The 15,274-nt window shown below is 42.5% G+C and overlaps 2 protein-coding genes across 5 annotated transcripts in view; both read right to left on the bottom strand.

The window, feature by feature from the left end:
- Nucleotides 1-545: 545 nt before the first annotated feature.
- Nucleotides 546-10,740, bottom strand: AKAP5 (A-kinase anchoring protein 5). 3 transcript variants are annotated; one of them, XM_019451581.2, is made up of 3 exons: nucleotides 10,265-10,740; nucleotides 10,038-10,134; nucleotides 546-6,410 (listed from the first exon to the last, which is right to left on the bottom strand). In XM_019451581.2, the coding sequence occupies exon 3, from the start codon at nucleotides 6,148-6,150 to the stop codon at nucleotides 4,861-4,863; it is 1,290 nt and encodes a 429-aa protein (XP_019307126.1). In that variant the 5' UTR covers nucleotides 6,151-6,410; nucleotides 10,038-10,134; nucleotides 10,265-10,740; the 3' UTR covers nucleotides 546-4,860. The 3 variants fall into 3 exon arrangements, with proteins under 3 accessions (XP_019307126.1, XP_019307125.1, XP_019307124.1); XM_019451580.2 differs by having other exon boundaries at nucleotides 10,038-10,740; XM_019451579.2 differs by lacking the exons at nucleotides 10,038-10,134; nucleotides 10,265-10,740 and adding an exon at nucleotides 8,907-9,115.
- A 3,215-nt stretch (nucleotides 10,741-13,955) lies between these two features.
- Nucleotides 13,956-15,274, bottom strand: part of MTHFD1 (methylenetetrahydrofolate dehydrogenase, cyclohydrolase and formyltetrahydrofolate synthetase 1) — a 62,536-nt gene continuing 61,217 nt past the window's right edge. For both annotated transcript variants that reach the window (XM_019451570.2, XM_053889492.1), the window contains exon 28: nucleotides 13,956-14,209. The gene's annotated coding sequence lies outside the window, so the exon portion shown is untranslated. The remainder of the gene's footprint in view (nucleotides 14,210-15,274) is intronic.

Raw genomic sequence — 15,274 nt, 5'->3', positions numbered from 1 at the left:
TGTAGAAAAACAACTAATGAGTATAGCAGGAGATGGTGAAAACAAGTGGACTTTTTGCCAAATTTATAGATGGCATCAAAGTCAGAAATGCCCTTTAGATGGATAGTTCGCTGATATTGAATTCAAGTTTGAGGTGTTTGTGTTTCTCTTTGCTGTAGGTGGAATCTTCTTTAAGTCTGTTTGATCGTTTCCTTATTTATAGAACACATGAGCAGGGAAGGGTCAGAGAGTGAGAAAATCCCAAGCAGGTTCCACACTATCAGCACGGAGCCTGATACAGGGCTCGAACACATGAACTGTGAGATCATGACCTGAGCTGAAACCAAGAGTCAGGCGCTTAACCGCTTAACCAACTGTGAGCCACCAAGGAGCCCCTGCAGGTGAGCTCTTTTGGGCAGATCATTGTAAAATCTGTCCAACACCCAACTAGCAAAGTAGAACTCTTGGTAATGTTAACTCAATAGTTTTCATCAGTGTGATCTTTATACTTTTAGGAAATAAATATAATATACCACATTTCTCTTAAAAGATTTAGGTAAATAAAATAAACATGAGCCAATATAACATTTATTCTATATTAATAGTCAGTACATATATTAATTCAGGTTAAAACCTTTTTTCTACAGAGTATTTCTTTAATATTAGCATCTGATCCACAGTCCTATAGTACTAATTTTAATGAGAAATACAAAATGGAACTTTTACTTTCATAATAGCTCATCCACTTAACATTTTTACAGACAAAGAACTACTATAAATATGTAACATTATGCAGGCTTTTTTCTGCACCTGTTCACAAATCATAATGAATATAACTGTGTAACTATTTAGGAACTGAATGCTTTCAAACTGTCCCTGTATTTAGATGACCGCCTCCCCACACTGGGCAAGTTAACCAGTGTCTCTTTATTCTCCCCTCTATGGCACTCACGGTGCTGCATTGCCTGTGGCTCTTTGCCCTAATCCCTGCCCCAGTTCCTGTGGTTGCTGTTGCCTGGCTTGAGCTCTTGAAGGGCTGGGAGCCCGTCTTCTTCACCAAACAGTGTTGGGCATATGTTATACCCAACACATGTTGAACCAAACTGAATTTAATCAGGACATCTAAATTTCATGGAGCTTCCTTCTGTTTAATTTTTGTAACTAAATAAGGATTGCAAGAACTTTTTTTCAAAAATGTATCATAAAATGTACTATTGATTGAATTCTGCATAATAAGAAACTTTATGTTACAGGATGAAACATCATAGGAATTTGAACCTAAAGAACCTGAAACCATAAATGAGGACTTAAAAAAAATTTTTTTTCAGAAATGGCAGGCAGAAAAGTCAACCCCTGATGTATTGAGTATCAGATGAAATTAGAAAGACTTTACATATCTGAATAAAGTTGAGATTAAAAGGATCTTTCCAAACAATGGGGTTCTAAAGCCTAACAATTATTTTAAAAATTCTGCTGGAAAGCCCCCACCCCCACAAATGAACTCATAACTATAAAAAATAAGGCAACTTGAAGTTAAACATTTATGAAGTTAACTCTGGATTGCATGCAAAAGCCAGATTTGACTGGTGCCCTCCCATGACTAATGGACTTTAGCAGTAAGGCTTTTCACAGATACTCGTGAAATAAGATAATCTCTCAGAAATAAATCAGAGTTTCTTAGACTCCACTAAATAGTAGACCAATTAAGATCATCACAAACTTCGTGCTGTCAAATGCCTTGAAATTGCCTTGAAAGAAAATTATGCAGACAGCTTTTCTGAAGAACTCCATTTGTGCCACATGCTTATTATTCTTTGAGGTGGAGGAGGAGGCAGGGAACATAATTTCTGTTTGAAAGTTCTTTTGTTTTCTGCTACCTTCACTTAGATATTACCCAGTACTATTTTTATACCCTATAAAGTACTTTGAGAAAATGTTAAGTGAATAGTGCTAGAGAAAATAGAAGAGGGTTTTCATATTCACTGGGTTGTAAAGCGAAGTGAATAATACTGGACTCTTAGAAGGGGGAAGATAATTTGCCGAAAAAATTAACAAGCATCCAATAAACCAACCCACCTTGTAAAATCCTAAACTCAAAGACAAACTGAATCCCAACTAATTAATAAGTGTTCATTAAAAGCAGCATTTATACCACAGCACGTTTAAGTGAAAATTAATGTAGTGTCATTGAATTGCCTTTTAAATGATCATTTTAATCATGTCAAATGGATATGAATTGAATAGGAACCTACTTAAATTCATTTAATGTCTCGCATATAAAGTCGAATTGCTTAAAATAAACACTATTGAAATGAAACATATTTTATAAGAGACTTCCAAGTTATGTGACTCCTGCTTGTGTCTACAACAATACAGTTTGGATCACCTTAGAATTCCTTTTAATAGGATTTGGCCATGTGGCAGGTATATTTAGATGGAGACCAATTAATTTCTGGATTCCTTTTTCAAACTGGAATCCTACTTATTTAACTCCCCAGATATTCTGAGTAGGAAAGATTAAGGAAAAACCAATTAAGATGAATGCAAGTGGAGTTACACATCTTACCACAGAAACAATCAATTATAATACATTCTAACCAAAAATATATATCAAACCATAGTGGAAAAAAAAAAGTAGAAACCTAGGACTAGAGAAAGTGCTATTTTAACAAAAATAATTACACATATTTATCTTGTATCTGTTTTTAAAACTCCCAAATAAATATGCTTAAGCCTTCCAAAATATTTTCAATCACTGGTAAGTGCTGTGCTCTGTGCTCATTCATGAGAGATTACTAAAAAGTTTACAATGCAAGTATATTGGCTTGAGCCATTCTGGCAGTAAGTGAAGACAGGATTCTTCAAAACAGTTAAAATGCACCAACTTTGATCAGGTTTTTGACAATTGTTCACTTTTAAATATGATCTGGTATTTGCTGGTAGCCATCCAAGTCCATTAGCACCACAGAGAGTGAATGAAAAAGAGTAGTTTTAGGGAGAATGACTTAGCAGTCTTTTTTAAATGTTTAAAAATTGTACACTAAAAGAAATTCATTTCTTGGGTCATGTGTTTTGAAAATCCACGCTCACATTGCTAAATTGAAGGATTTTTGTGGGTTTCTGGTCCCAAGGTTATAGGCATGAAGGTAGGAAAGTCTGGGGGGATAATTTTGCACCTCAGGAAAGAATCTTGCTAATAATATCCATTATTTGGTTCAGTTCCAAAGTCAGATTAGGTTTTTCTGCCAGAGGTCTCAAGATGTACTCACAGCAAGAAACAAAGAAGGTTCTATAGGACAAATTAGCACATACTTTCTATACGTAATAATGCTGGAAGTCACCTAGATCATTTACAATCATCCAATGTACACTCTTTTCCCCAAGAATGTACAAATATTCTTTAACAAATACCTTACAACTCAAATGGAGAGCTCTTCATACTTCATCCACTTTCAGAGTAATGCCGCCCCTTAGACAGTGGGGGACTCTACAGTTTGAACCTTTACCTGTGAGGTAGGGAAGTGTATTGTAGTATTATGGCCATTTCACACAAGGAAAGATTGAAATGTAATTACTTTTTCAAAAAATATGGTAATTATTAATGAGATCGGTGATTTAAATAACCGAATAAAATGCAAACAAGCCCTTATGGTTACATTAAGTTCATTTTTTCTGTAAGGGATTAGCTGGACTGGAAATACTGATGAAAAAGTTATTTTTCAAAATCCACGTAAAATGTTTGTTACTGGTATCTCAACACAGAGGCACAATGAGAGAATACTGACATTTAAAATTCAATGTGCTTTAGCAGTAACTTTTTACTTTTTCTATTCAACTATGTACTTGGCTCCTTCTTGGTCAAGAATGGACAATATTTTCACCAGGTTATTATGATTTCCTAGTACTTTCACTGCCAGGCAGGCTTTGAATTCACGTTCCCTCTTCGAGGAGAGGTTGATGAATACGGGCTCTAGAGAAGCAATCCTGCAAGATGAATCCTATGTTATCTGTGATAATTTGTTACTCGGGCAGTGTGCCTTCCCCTGGATGGAAAACAATGATCTCACTTTTTGTTGCTGCTGTTGCTGTTGCTTAGCTTTTCAGGTTTTGTTTTTAAGCTTTTCAGTAGACGACCCCATGCAGAAATGGATTTATACAGGTCTGCTGGAGGCAGAAGATGGAGAGCGAAGATGCCCTGCCTGTTTCTACACCTTTGCACTTGGTAATTATTTGTCTGTCTGAAGTAAATTGTGAATGGCTTGTGTACAGTATTTAAGCAGGACTAGAAAAACACTCATGTTTAATTCAAATACGCACATTCTGCTGAAACTAAGAAAAGGCAATATTTTTTTGAGGTAAGACTACTGCCTATGAGTGTAACAACTATAAATCACACATTCACAAAAATAGCTCACCTTCTTCACCATTTTAAACATAAAAGTGCACTGTGGGGGTGGGGGGGAAGCTTTGAAAATCGAATGTGATGTTAACCTATACACAGGATCGAACTATCAAAGGGAAACCAGGCTTTGTGACATCAGAGAACAGTAAAGAGTTTATGTCATCCCATAAGTGCTCAATTAATACAGCTTCCTTCCCCCAAGTACCCCAATCTCCACGTGTCATTTTCACACCTCCCTGTATGTCACTGTGCATTGCAATCTGTATGGGCTTCCTCTGATCCAGAAGTGACTACATCTCAGGGGGAGAAAGGGTTTTATAAACGTAATTCTTTAGCACTTCTGGATCAGAACTGTACCTTTAAATTCCACAGATGATAAATCCCTCATTTGTTACTGAAAAAGAAATGCCGCAAGTATGTAAAATAATTCAGCCAGCATTAAGCTTTTTTTCTTTTCCTCCCATGATTTGGAAATTAAGTCACTGCAGAAGATTGTTTATTTTATTATCATCAGAGGCCATTTCATTAATCAGCTGTTCTATAGACAACTGAATAGCATTCTTGACAAGAGAAGAAGCCGTTTCTTTTAAGAGTGTTTCGTATTGTTCTGAAGTTCTACCCTCAAAACCACTATCATTAGCAAAAACCCCTATTTGCTCATTTTCAATTGAAATTAAGAATTGCTTAGGGACATTTTTAGATTTCTTAACATCAAATTCACTGATTTCAGTGTCTGTAATAATAATAGCGATTGGCTCCATTCTTTTGCTTTCTTCTGGTTTTGGTTTCTCTGCAGTGACCTCATTTCCTCTAAGCTCTGATTCCTGGCTCAGTTCAGTATCTTTTGGCTCACTCTCTTCAGCAACCATCTCTCCACTTTCGTGCTGTTTCCAATTTGGTCCACTTTCTAGGATATTGCTTTTGGCTTCTTCCACAATTTGCTGATCTGGGACTGCAGGTGAGGGAGGGACATCAGAAGCCACCGGCAGTTGCTGTTGTGTTTCTGAAGGTTCAAGTGGGCTTGCTTGCTGGGGTTGAACGCGTTGTTTTTCCTCAGTTGTTTCAGTATCTCGTTCAATGACTAGCGTTCCTGTGTGAATGGCAGAATGCCCAGTGTCTAACCCAAGTTCTACTGCAATCACTTTTTCCCCAGGTGCCGTTGTGCTGTGGCTCACGTTTGGCTCACAGACCTCATCGCCCCCTTTCTGTGAGACAGCTTTACTCACATCCTGGGGCAACTTGGGCGTGGTTGCCTGGTCATCGGATTGGGTTGGAGCTTCCGTATCCAAACGTTCAGCCTCTCCCTGGACTCTGAGGCTGCAGTCGGAGTCTTCTATAATTTTGGAATGATTACTTCTTTTCTCTCCTTTTGAGAATTTTATGCAGGGAATCTTGAGTCTGGATTTTGCCTTTTTCCTAGAAAGATCAGCATCCTCAGCACTGATTTCAGGTTGGACTTTAGCCTCAAAGGGCTTTTGCTGCTTTGAAGCTTCTGACCTTTTCCTGTGCGTTACAAGACGTTTGATTGACGCCCAGGCCCCCACTGGGGCCTGGGGCTGATCAGAAGCTCCCGCCTCTGGGAGACCCGTTCTTGCTGCACCAGCAGCTTTAGAGCTAGCTTTGGGCTTCATCTCTTTGGCTGCTTTCTTTCTTCTCTTGAAGCAAAGCACTGATGCTTTTTCCTCCTGCCGCTCATCTTGAGGACTAACTTCTGTGGGTCTCTTCTCATCCTTGCTTTCGACTTGAATTTCAGAAACTGTGGCTTCCATTTTTACATTACACTCGTTCTTTCTCTAGAAAACTATATTCTTTCTTCCTTAGCGGCCTTTATGACCAAAAAGTGGGCAAAAATACCATACTAAGTAAAATTTCTTCCAGATGTATTCACTCTTTTTGTCTTACTCCAGTTATTTTAGGTGGCTTCTCCAGTGTACAACTCCTAGTTTCTCTATTACTTGAAATTTCCTCTTTTTAATTTCTTCATGAAAGCCCTTTACGGGATAGATTTTTATTTTATTTAAGGATCAACCTGATGAGAGAAAAGAGAGTGGCATTTTATTTCACCATCAGCCTATTGTTTTCTAGGAAAACAATTTCCTAGATTTCCGTCGAACGTATATGATTCTACCAGGCACGTTTCCCACAGAATAACTTACTGAAATAACTGGAGAATTAAAATATCAAAAAGATTTCCATGTGAATCTATTTTCCTCTACTCTCTTTCTTAAAACTTCATCTTGGATTATTTGCAAATCTGATATCAATTCTTTCATTGCGCTGTCTTTACGAATGTTTATGACTCAATTCCAAACATTTGTTAACAAAGTTAACAAAACAAACATTAACAAAACAATGAAAGGCAAGGTGATAAGCAAGCTAGGGTAATTTTTATTACATGCAGTAAAGAATTCTGCAGCTGCAAAGGATCTTAGAGATTTTTCAAGCCCAGCCAGATGAAGAAATCGAGCTCCAGAGTGGGTGGTTGGACTGCTGAAAGCCATACAGTTAGACAAGGTCATAGCCAGAGTTAGAACTGAAGACTTTGCCTCTCCGATGTTCTTTCCATTCTACCATAAGGTTTCGGTTCTAAAAATGTATGTTCTGTCAGGGAGCTGCTACTTTTCATACATACTTTCAGGAAATTTAACATCACTGTCATTCACCACTCTTAAATGTAGTTGTATGGTTTTGACATTTTTTTCCCTAAGTATCTACTGTTCAAAAGTTTTCCATAATGAGCACATAGCCAAAGGTCAGTAAGAGTGAATGATAATAAGAACTAACATTTATTGAGCAGCGTCTGTGCCTTAGGAAAGGCTAAGCACGTTTACATACATCTCTAATCTTCCCCACAACATTACGAAGTGAGTAGGTGCTGGTATCACTATCTGCAGAGGAAGAAACTGAGGCACAGAGTTAAGCAACTTGCCTGAGATTCCACAGCTAGTAGGTAATCTTTGGTTGAATCCAAGCTCTGAAAGTGCGCAACAGAGTTTTATCAGGAAAATGAATTATTTGGAGATACTAATCTGCAGTAGATTCACTAGTCAAAAATGTTTTCATTGCTTAAATTTAACTTATGGTTATTTAACCATAACACAGCCCATGAACTCATAATTGAACCAAGACTAGACTGGGTTCGTGTTATTTTAAAATCAAGCTTCTGAAATTCCTTATATTTTGTTTTCTTGGTTCTGGAACTAATTAAGGAGCCAAAGATAATCGCTAAGCTATGTGATTGGCAAACTGATTGGTTACATATAAATATAAAATTAATCCACAGAATAGCGTGACCAACGAACAAAGATGTGAGGGGATGATCTCAACAAAAGTTGTACCAATTTTTGTTGATCGAAGTCCTAAAATAAGCAAGGGGACTCTTTCCTTGTACTATTTTTATGTAAATCCTTCAGCGTTGTAGGTTTATTTGGGCAGCTCTTGATTCTATGAACCACAAGAGGAACTGGAACTCTGCAAATCAGTTTATGATCTAAGTTTTCCCTTAGGTTGGATTTCCATACTCGATGCCCCTGATGGAAGGACAAGATCATCCCAGAACAGCGCGGGAACTAAAATATGAACATTGTAGGTGTCCCTCCTCAAATGATGCTTCCATACGCTCCAGAATCACAGCTGATTATAGCTCTCTCTTTAAGTCTTCTCCTGTCTCGGAGTTCTCAGCACCTGAGTGTTTACCAGCCAGAGAATGTATAACTAACAGAAATATTGAAATTAGACCATGTTTAAGACTGTAGGATTTGAAATTGCTCTGGATTGCCCAAAGACAACTGCCTGAGAAGCTCACTTGAATGGATATCACAGTAGAAATAAATTCCCCAAAAACCTAACCGAAATGGGGAAAATACAATCTGAAGACCTTAAAACTTTGAAGAGTGTTAGTCTGCAGATGATTCCTCCTTAGCCAGCAGGGTACTCTTACCGCCACAGCAATCTTAAAGTCCCTGTTGTCATTTCCTGACCGAGTCTCATGTCTAACGCCCCTTTCCCCCTTGAGCAGAGAAACCCGGAGGAAAAGAGCGAGCCCCCTGCGAGGAAAGCTGCGAATCTCTCCCAGGGCCGGATGCGGACCACCAAGCTGCCTCCGGAGGAAGGCGGCTCGTTCGGCTGGACGCGCTCGGTGGCAGGTGCTGGAGCGCACGATAAAGAACTCAAAAAGGAAAGTGCCGGGGGCGTGGAACAGATAGCCCAGCTTCAGGCTGTCTGCACAAACAGAATGGCCAGGGGCCCCAAATCACATTCCTCTCAGATGAGGGTAAGGAAGGGCAAGCGGTCCCCGCAACCCCTGCTGCCAGGACGAGCTGTAACGCGGAGAGGGCGGGTGGGCACAGCTGACCAGGGTGGCCGCTGGCTGGAGATGCGGGCGGACGGACGACCCTCCCGGTTCTCACCCCGGCCACCTCGGGGGCCCCGGTTGTGGGCGCCCACCCCGCCGCGCGGGCGGCCAGAGGACCTGACCCTGGCCCAGACCCCCTTCCCTGCCACCCCCTCGCCGTCCCTCACTTACCGAGGGCGCGGGGGTCCCCGGCGACCCTGCTGCCGAGGTCAGGGGGCGGCTCGCGGGGCCGGGCGCCCAGGAGGCTGGGAAGCCTCGGTCGTACCCGCAGTGAACAACCCTCTGCAGTGGGACCGCAGCCCGCGGCGCCCCCTCCCCAGAGAGCGGGGAGCGACAGCCCGCGGCTCCAATGCGCGCCGGGAGGGCGGGCGGGCGCGGGGCGGGGCCAGGGCGGGCGGGGGCGGGGGCGGGGGCGCGGCCTGAGAGAGGCCCCCCCCCCCCCCCCCCCCCCGCCGCGTGGGAGCGCACCCGGCGCTTCGAGCCCCCGCGCGAGTTCCCGCCGCGCGACCCCGTCCGGCCCGGGGCTGGGGACCACCCGCAGATGGGGTGGGGACAGGGGGAGTGAGCCCCGCACCTCCTGAGATGCAAAGTAGCAAAATCTGGTTTTAAATTATGGGCAGTGCCATCGAAGCCCCCCTCGACACACCAAATATTTAAAGACACAGCAGATACATTTTGAAAGGATTCAAAACTGTGCACGGTGAGAGCTCGTTTGGAGAGAAAATTACGTCTGTGAATTGAGACCAAAAAAAAACAAAACAAAACAAAACAAAACAAAAAAACAGAACAAAACACAGACACACACAAACCAGCTATCCTAGGAGTGGCTTTGGGTGCAATGGTGTCATTATGGTTCATTGCCAAATGGACTCTGAGGCCCAAGACCTACACAGACCCTAATCTCCCTAGTCTAGGGGGCCAGGTGGAGGTGATACAATCTGTGTGCGGAGGAGGTCAGGGCACAGGAACCCAGCCCCATCCATCTTTTATACCTTACGTATTTACAATGTGTGCTTAATCTTGTCCCTCTCGATTAAGCGGGAGTGGGGATCAGGAGATTGCTTTCCTCACGATTCCAGTCCCAATCAGAGCAAAGGGCACAGGCAACATCTACCCTCCTTCCTGACTGGATGGCTAGGTTGTGTATTTTCATACGTTTTCTGGGTCTTTGTCTAAACCGGTTACAAGCGTAGTGAAACACACCGCAAGCATTTATTTGTACTTAGCGCATCGGTTTCATTAACCAATGAGGTGTTGCTGTGAGGGCTTAGGTGTGAGGGCTTCAGGATTACCAGTACCTACCCGGGCATTCCTGGGAGTTCCAGCAGTGAGGTCCTCCCGGGGTTACAGTTCTGGGCTCCTCAGGGGCCCTCCCCGGGACACCGTCCAGATGAAGAACCTGTTCAGGCGGAGCAAAGAATTACCAAACAGCGCTATACTTACTACCTCCATTCTTTGACAGGATTCTGATCTTCACGGAAATAAATCTGGTATCTGCTTTTGGATGTTTTTCCAGAAATACATTTTACCTTTGTGAGATTCTGTAGCTCTCACTGAGACTTAAGAAAGAAACACGAGGACCCAACAGCAAAGCCGAATCTAAGTTGTCAGGGTCTTAAACTTACAGGTAAAGTTAGAGATGAAAGCTGTAAAACAGGAAAATCCATTAGCATCTACTTTAGTGGTAATTAAGAATTCAGTTTGTCTTTGTGCAGACAGCCAACACCAGCCTGTGAAAATGCCGTTTATATTCCCAGATGGGTTGCTAACCTTGCTGACACTTTTGAACTTTAAACAAGCCAAAAGAAATCCATGGCACTCATAAACAACTGAGATGCTATTACTCATTGAGATCCAAGTTTCCCCAAATCTACTAGACATAGGCATTTACAACAATTTCAGGCAAAAATAAGATGAGCTTATCCAGATGAAGACAGGTAGGAGAGCTGTCTTATTAGGCAGGAGTTGGAAATAAAATAAGGGACAGGTAAAAAACAACAAAATCCACTTTAATGACTTGTAGATCTTTTATCACTTTTCTTGGGGGAAAAAAAGACTAGTGGAAGGGAACTGGTAAGAGGTTGAAGTAAATTGATTTTGTATTTGAAGGGAAGATTTCTTTAAGGTATATTTCAAATAACTCATCCCCAACCTGTACCACATGTGCGTGCACACACACACACACTCACAAAGAATAAAAGAATATAGTACTATAAATAAAATACTGCACTGTGATTTTTCTTTAGGATATGACTACAAACTGATGCCATATCTGAATTTTAAGAAATGTATTCAGTACTTCATGCATGAAAGAAACCCGTCATCCCTGAACTCAAGTGACAGTAAGCTATTACCCATATCGTTGTCTGCTACTCCATTAGTAGCTTTTCATTATATAATGAGAAACAGGATATAAATAGATTTCTCCAATCTGATGAGAAATTATCCTTCCTACAGCTTATCATGTCAATATCACCAGCCATAGCGTGCCAATAGCATAGTTTGCTTGTTTATCTGAACTCTCTTTACCTGATCTCAACTGGTCCTACCGTTTCTCCCATTCTGGCCCTCATCCCCCGGGCCTGGGCCTGTAGCTACCAAAAGTGGCTTAGAACTCCTTAGCAGTAATTCTTACACACATTTGAGAGACCTTCTGGGAATCAGCCCACCACCCTCTTCCCTGGTACACCATTAAATGAACTTGTGGCTCGTGTTCTCTGGTACTTTTATCTGTTTCGGGGCTCCGTCCGGTTGGTTGTACCAGTGAACACAAACTCAACGGGAGTTCTGTCGTAATCTGCTTTACTTGACAGTACATGCGTGCTGCCTCTTCTGAATTGTTACTACGAACATCTTCAGTGCATGGCGACAGCCTCTGAAGTACAGAATAGAGAAGGTCCGCTCTGTTCATCAGTAACATTACAAATAGGGGGAGGGAAAGCATCAGTGGCCCGGAAAAGGGTTAAGAACGGGGAGGCCAGTGATCTGGAAGGGCTCCTTGGCCCAAGGTAAAGACACTGGACTTTGTCTGGCAACATATAATATGTACTCCGAGCACTAATGCTTCTGCAGGTCTTGAATTTAGGTCTTCAATTAGCCTGCAGTTATTTATTTATTTATTTTTTTTTATTTTTTAGCCTCGGTGCTCTTTACCCTTAAAAAAAACTTTTTAAGTAATCTCTACTCCCAGTGTGGGGCTCAAACTCACGGCTCTGAGACCAAGAGTCACATGCTCCACTAACGGAACCAGCCAGGTACCCTCTTAAGAAGTGTGGTCACACTTCTTAACCACAGATCGAAGAATCAGTTGCACAAAACCCATGCTATTAATTGCTCAGCAGCCTTCCCAACCTCTTTATTTCTTCCCTCTGCTTCTTCCGCCTTTCACTCTCCCTTCCTTCAAGAGGGAAGTGAAATGGACACAGCTTTCCACCTGTCACAAATGGGAAGTCTGCTTCTGTACCACGTGGCAGGGGCTGCCTTCCAGGAACAGCTCTGATGGGCAGAATAACAGGAGCAGAGGCTTTAGCGTCAGAGGACTTAAAAAGTCCATCTGGCAGGCAGCAAGTAGTGCAATTTTGAAGTCTGCCTTCCTGCAAAATGGAGATACAAACCTAATTTACAAATTTGTTCTGTTATCATTTCTCTTGACACATTTCTAGCCAAAGGTCAGCTCCCATTTTGAAGCTAGAGGTCACTTTTGAGCAATTCCATTACTAACAATTTACCCAACACGTGCTTCTACACAGACTGCACAGATGCGTGAGAGAATATTCGCTGCTCTCATTTGTAACAGCAATAACCATGAAACGATGGTAAGTGTCCATCGATAGAGGACTGCTGAAATACTACACAGCTGTAAAAAACAAGGTGTGTCTCCAGCTGCTGACATAGTAAGATCTCCAAGATATACTGCCAGGGGGAAAAAGCAAGTGGTACCATTTGAATTTTTACTGAAGACATTTTACTCCTCCTTAGGAAAATTCTTGCATTCGTGATAGTCCATTCATTCTAAGCAGTATCTGGTAAAAAACAGTTTGGACTACTTATTATATTAGGGGTTTGTTTACTATCTTTGGCTTATACACCCTCCACTCACCTTCTCCCACCAATCGTGTTCACTATTCCTATCAATATTAAGGACATAAACCCACCTGGCTTTTGGTGATGAGGAAGCCTAAATCCTTTAAGATGATCTTTGAGTCACCACGTCTAACAATAGCCTGCTTTCTACCCTTATTTACAAAATGAATTCCCGGCAAGTCCCATTCCAGATGACGTCTCATAGGACATTAAAAAACCCCATCAAAAACAGTGAACTCTGTGCAGACGGGGCCCAAATGATGCTTTGGAACAGGAACTGACACCATCGTTGTGAACAATGTGCCAGGCACTATACAAAGCATGGTGAAGCTTGGGCTCCGCACTCATGATCCCTTTACCATATGCCTCCGAAGCACTGCCATCAATTCTTTGGATGGCAAAACTGACTGCATGACAACACCAACGTGAACCCAGGGAATTAAATGTAATAAAACCAAGGACACCGGGACAAATATTGCTCTGCCAATGCCAGCAGTGTTTACATCAGCATCAATGGTGATGCAACATCTCCTGGAAGGATCCAACGCAGGAAGATAAGGGAGAAGACGGAGGAAAAAACAGGAGAGGAAGAACAGAGAAGATAAACAAGAAGAGGAGGGAAAACATTTCAGGGAAAAAAACATTCCAGAGGGAGGGGTAGAGACCAGGGCACATGGTACAAGCCCAATCAACATTTGCTGAACCAACAGAGCAGACAGGATGGACCTGTAGTTAGTGCTTCATGACCGTCCTTCCTGAAGACTTAAAAAAATGAATGGTGCTAAAGCTGTGCCAGAAATGGGACCTCCAAGGAAGTTCAGCACAAAAACCTGGATAAGTGTGACTTTCTCAGGTCTGTTTTAAAGGAACAATATAGAAAGGTACGTGATTAAAAAGGCACATTCTCTACACCCTACTTCCCCCTCAACCCTCTCAGGAGGGATCCCGATTGTGTCCCCCCCAAGAACTCTGCGTGCATGTGCCATTTACCCCTTTGAACACAACAGTGTCAATAAAGAAGGTCTTGCAACTTGCTTCTTCAGTCCCGGGTGCCTGCTGGCAAAGGGGCTCCCGCAGGACGGCAGTGATACTGTAGCACAGTCTGTTAAGGCTAGAATTTATATTTAAACATCCAGATTGCAAAATCATTTCCTTTTATTCTGTGGAACTTCAATCAAGTAAGTTGACTTGTGCATGATTTATGTTAATTTATACATGGTGGTGGGAATTAAGACTGAAGAAAGGCTCCTGGGGAAACTTCTGCTCTTTCTTTCAGAAGATCTTCAGGGCAGGGGCTGACTCCTCTCCACCTTCCCCACACTTCCTAACCAACAGTCGGCCCGAATAGACACTGGCCAAATGTTCAGAGCGGCTCCTCGAAGAGGGGAAATCTAGAAGGAAAAGGACATGAGAAGTAAGCGTTCCTCTACGAGCTGAAACATACCCCCACCCCCACCCTGCAGCATCCTCCTTTTGCTCTGCCAAAGCTGTTAACGCTTCCATCCTTCCCACAACCAACTCCAGGAGGGCAGGGTTTGCCCACGGACCTGAACACAACGCACGCCACTCTTCTACTATGGCTATGTGAACACTGTTCGGGCCGGGAGTGAGCCAGGGGGACACCTCCAGTGTCACATAAGTCCCCCAGGCACGGAGCACACCGTCTCTGCTCCCTCTGCAGGGACTTGTGTAAGCACCCATCCTTGCGGCTGCTGGGAAGAGGACTATACTTTGCCATCAGCCGGACCTTTACTTTCTTAAACAACCTGAGAGTTTTCGTTCTGCATTATTACCCTCTGACACCCTTGTCTTCAATGGCTCCTTCTAGTTAGTGTTGCTTAATTCCTAGACTTGTAACTCTAGGTCACTTGCAGCTGTCAGGATTCCCCTTCGTAACTGCCCAGATCAGGACTCAGTTTCCTCAAAACCAGGTCTTCCCTTTTCTTAGTTTATTCCCCGTTTTGCTGGAGGACACTGCTAAACACCTTCCTAGGAAGGGAGGTGGGGTGGCACAGCTGGACGTGTCTGAAAACATCTGGATACATTTGGTGGGGTGTTAAGCACAGGTGGGGAGTCAGCTTTCCCCGTGAACTTGGGAGTCTATTCTTCCGTTGTCGAAAAGTCCCTTACTGCTGATAAGAAGACAAGTCTTCAGTCTGATTCCTATTTTCTCATAGACAAACCATTTTTTCTTTTCTGGAAAAGGCTTTTTAGGATTACATCTTTGATGTTTTTGAAATTTCAACTAGATATATCTAGGGAAGGCTCATTCATTGTGACGAGTACTTGGGAGCCTTTCACTTAAGACCCCATGAAGTCCTAGACTCTTTCCTCTTCTTTTCTACATTCTGGAACATTTACTCAACTCCTGCCCACCATCTACTCAGAGTACACAGACCCCTAGTGGCACCTGCCTTCCAGGGTGCCAACAACTCAGAACGCAGCCTCTGCGCCAG

This window comes from Panthera pardus, unplaced genomic scaffold (assembly GCF_024362965.1).
Source record: "Panthera pardus isolate Hobbes unplaced genomic scaffold, ASM2436296v1 HiC_scaffold_24, whole genome shotgun sequence".
NCBI lineage: Eukaryota > Metazoa > Chordata > Mammalia > Carnivora > Felidae > Panthera > Panthera pardus.
Note: the sequence above shows the minus strand (reverse complement) of the source record. Positions and strands in the feature narration are given on the sequence as shown.

What these genes read in the sequence shown, in the direction of transcription:
- AKAP5 (XM_019451580.2), bottom strand. Translation starts at nt 6,150, where the DNA reads ATGGAAGCCACAGTTTCTGAAATTCAAGTCGAAAGCAAGGATGAGAAG.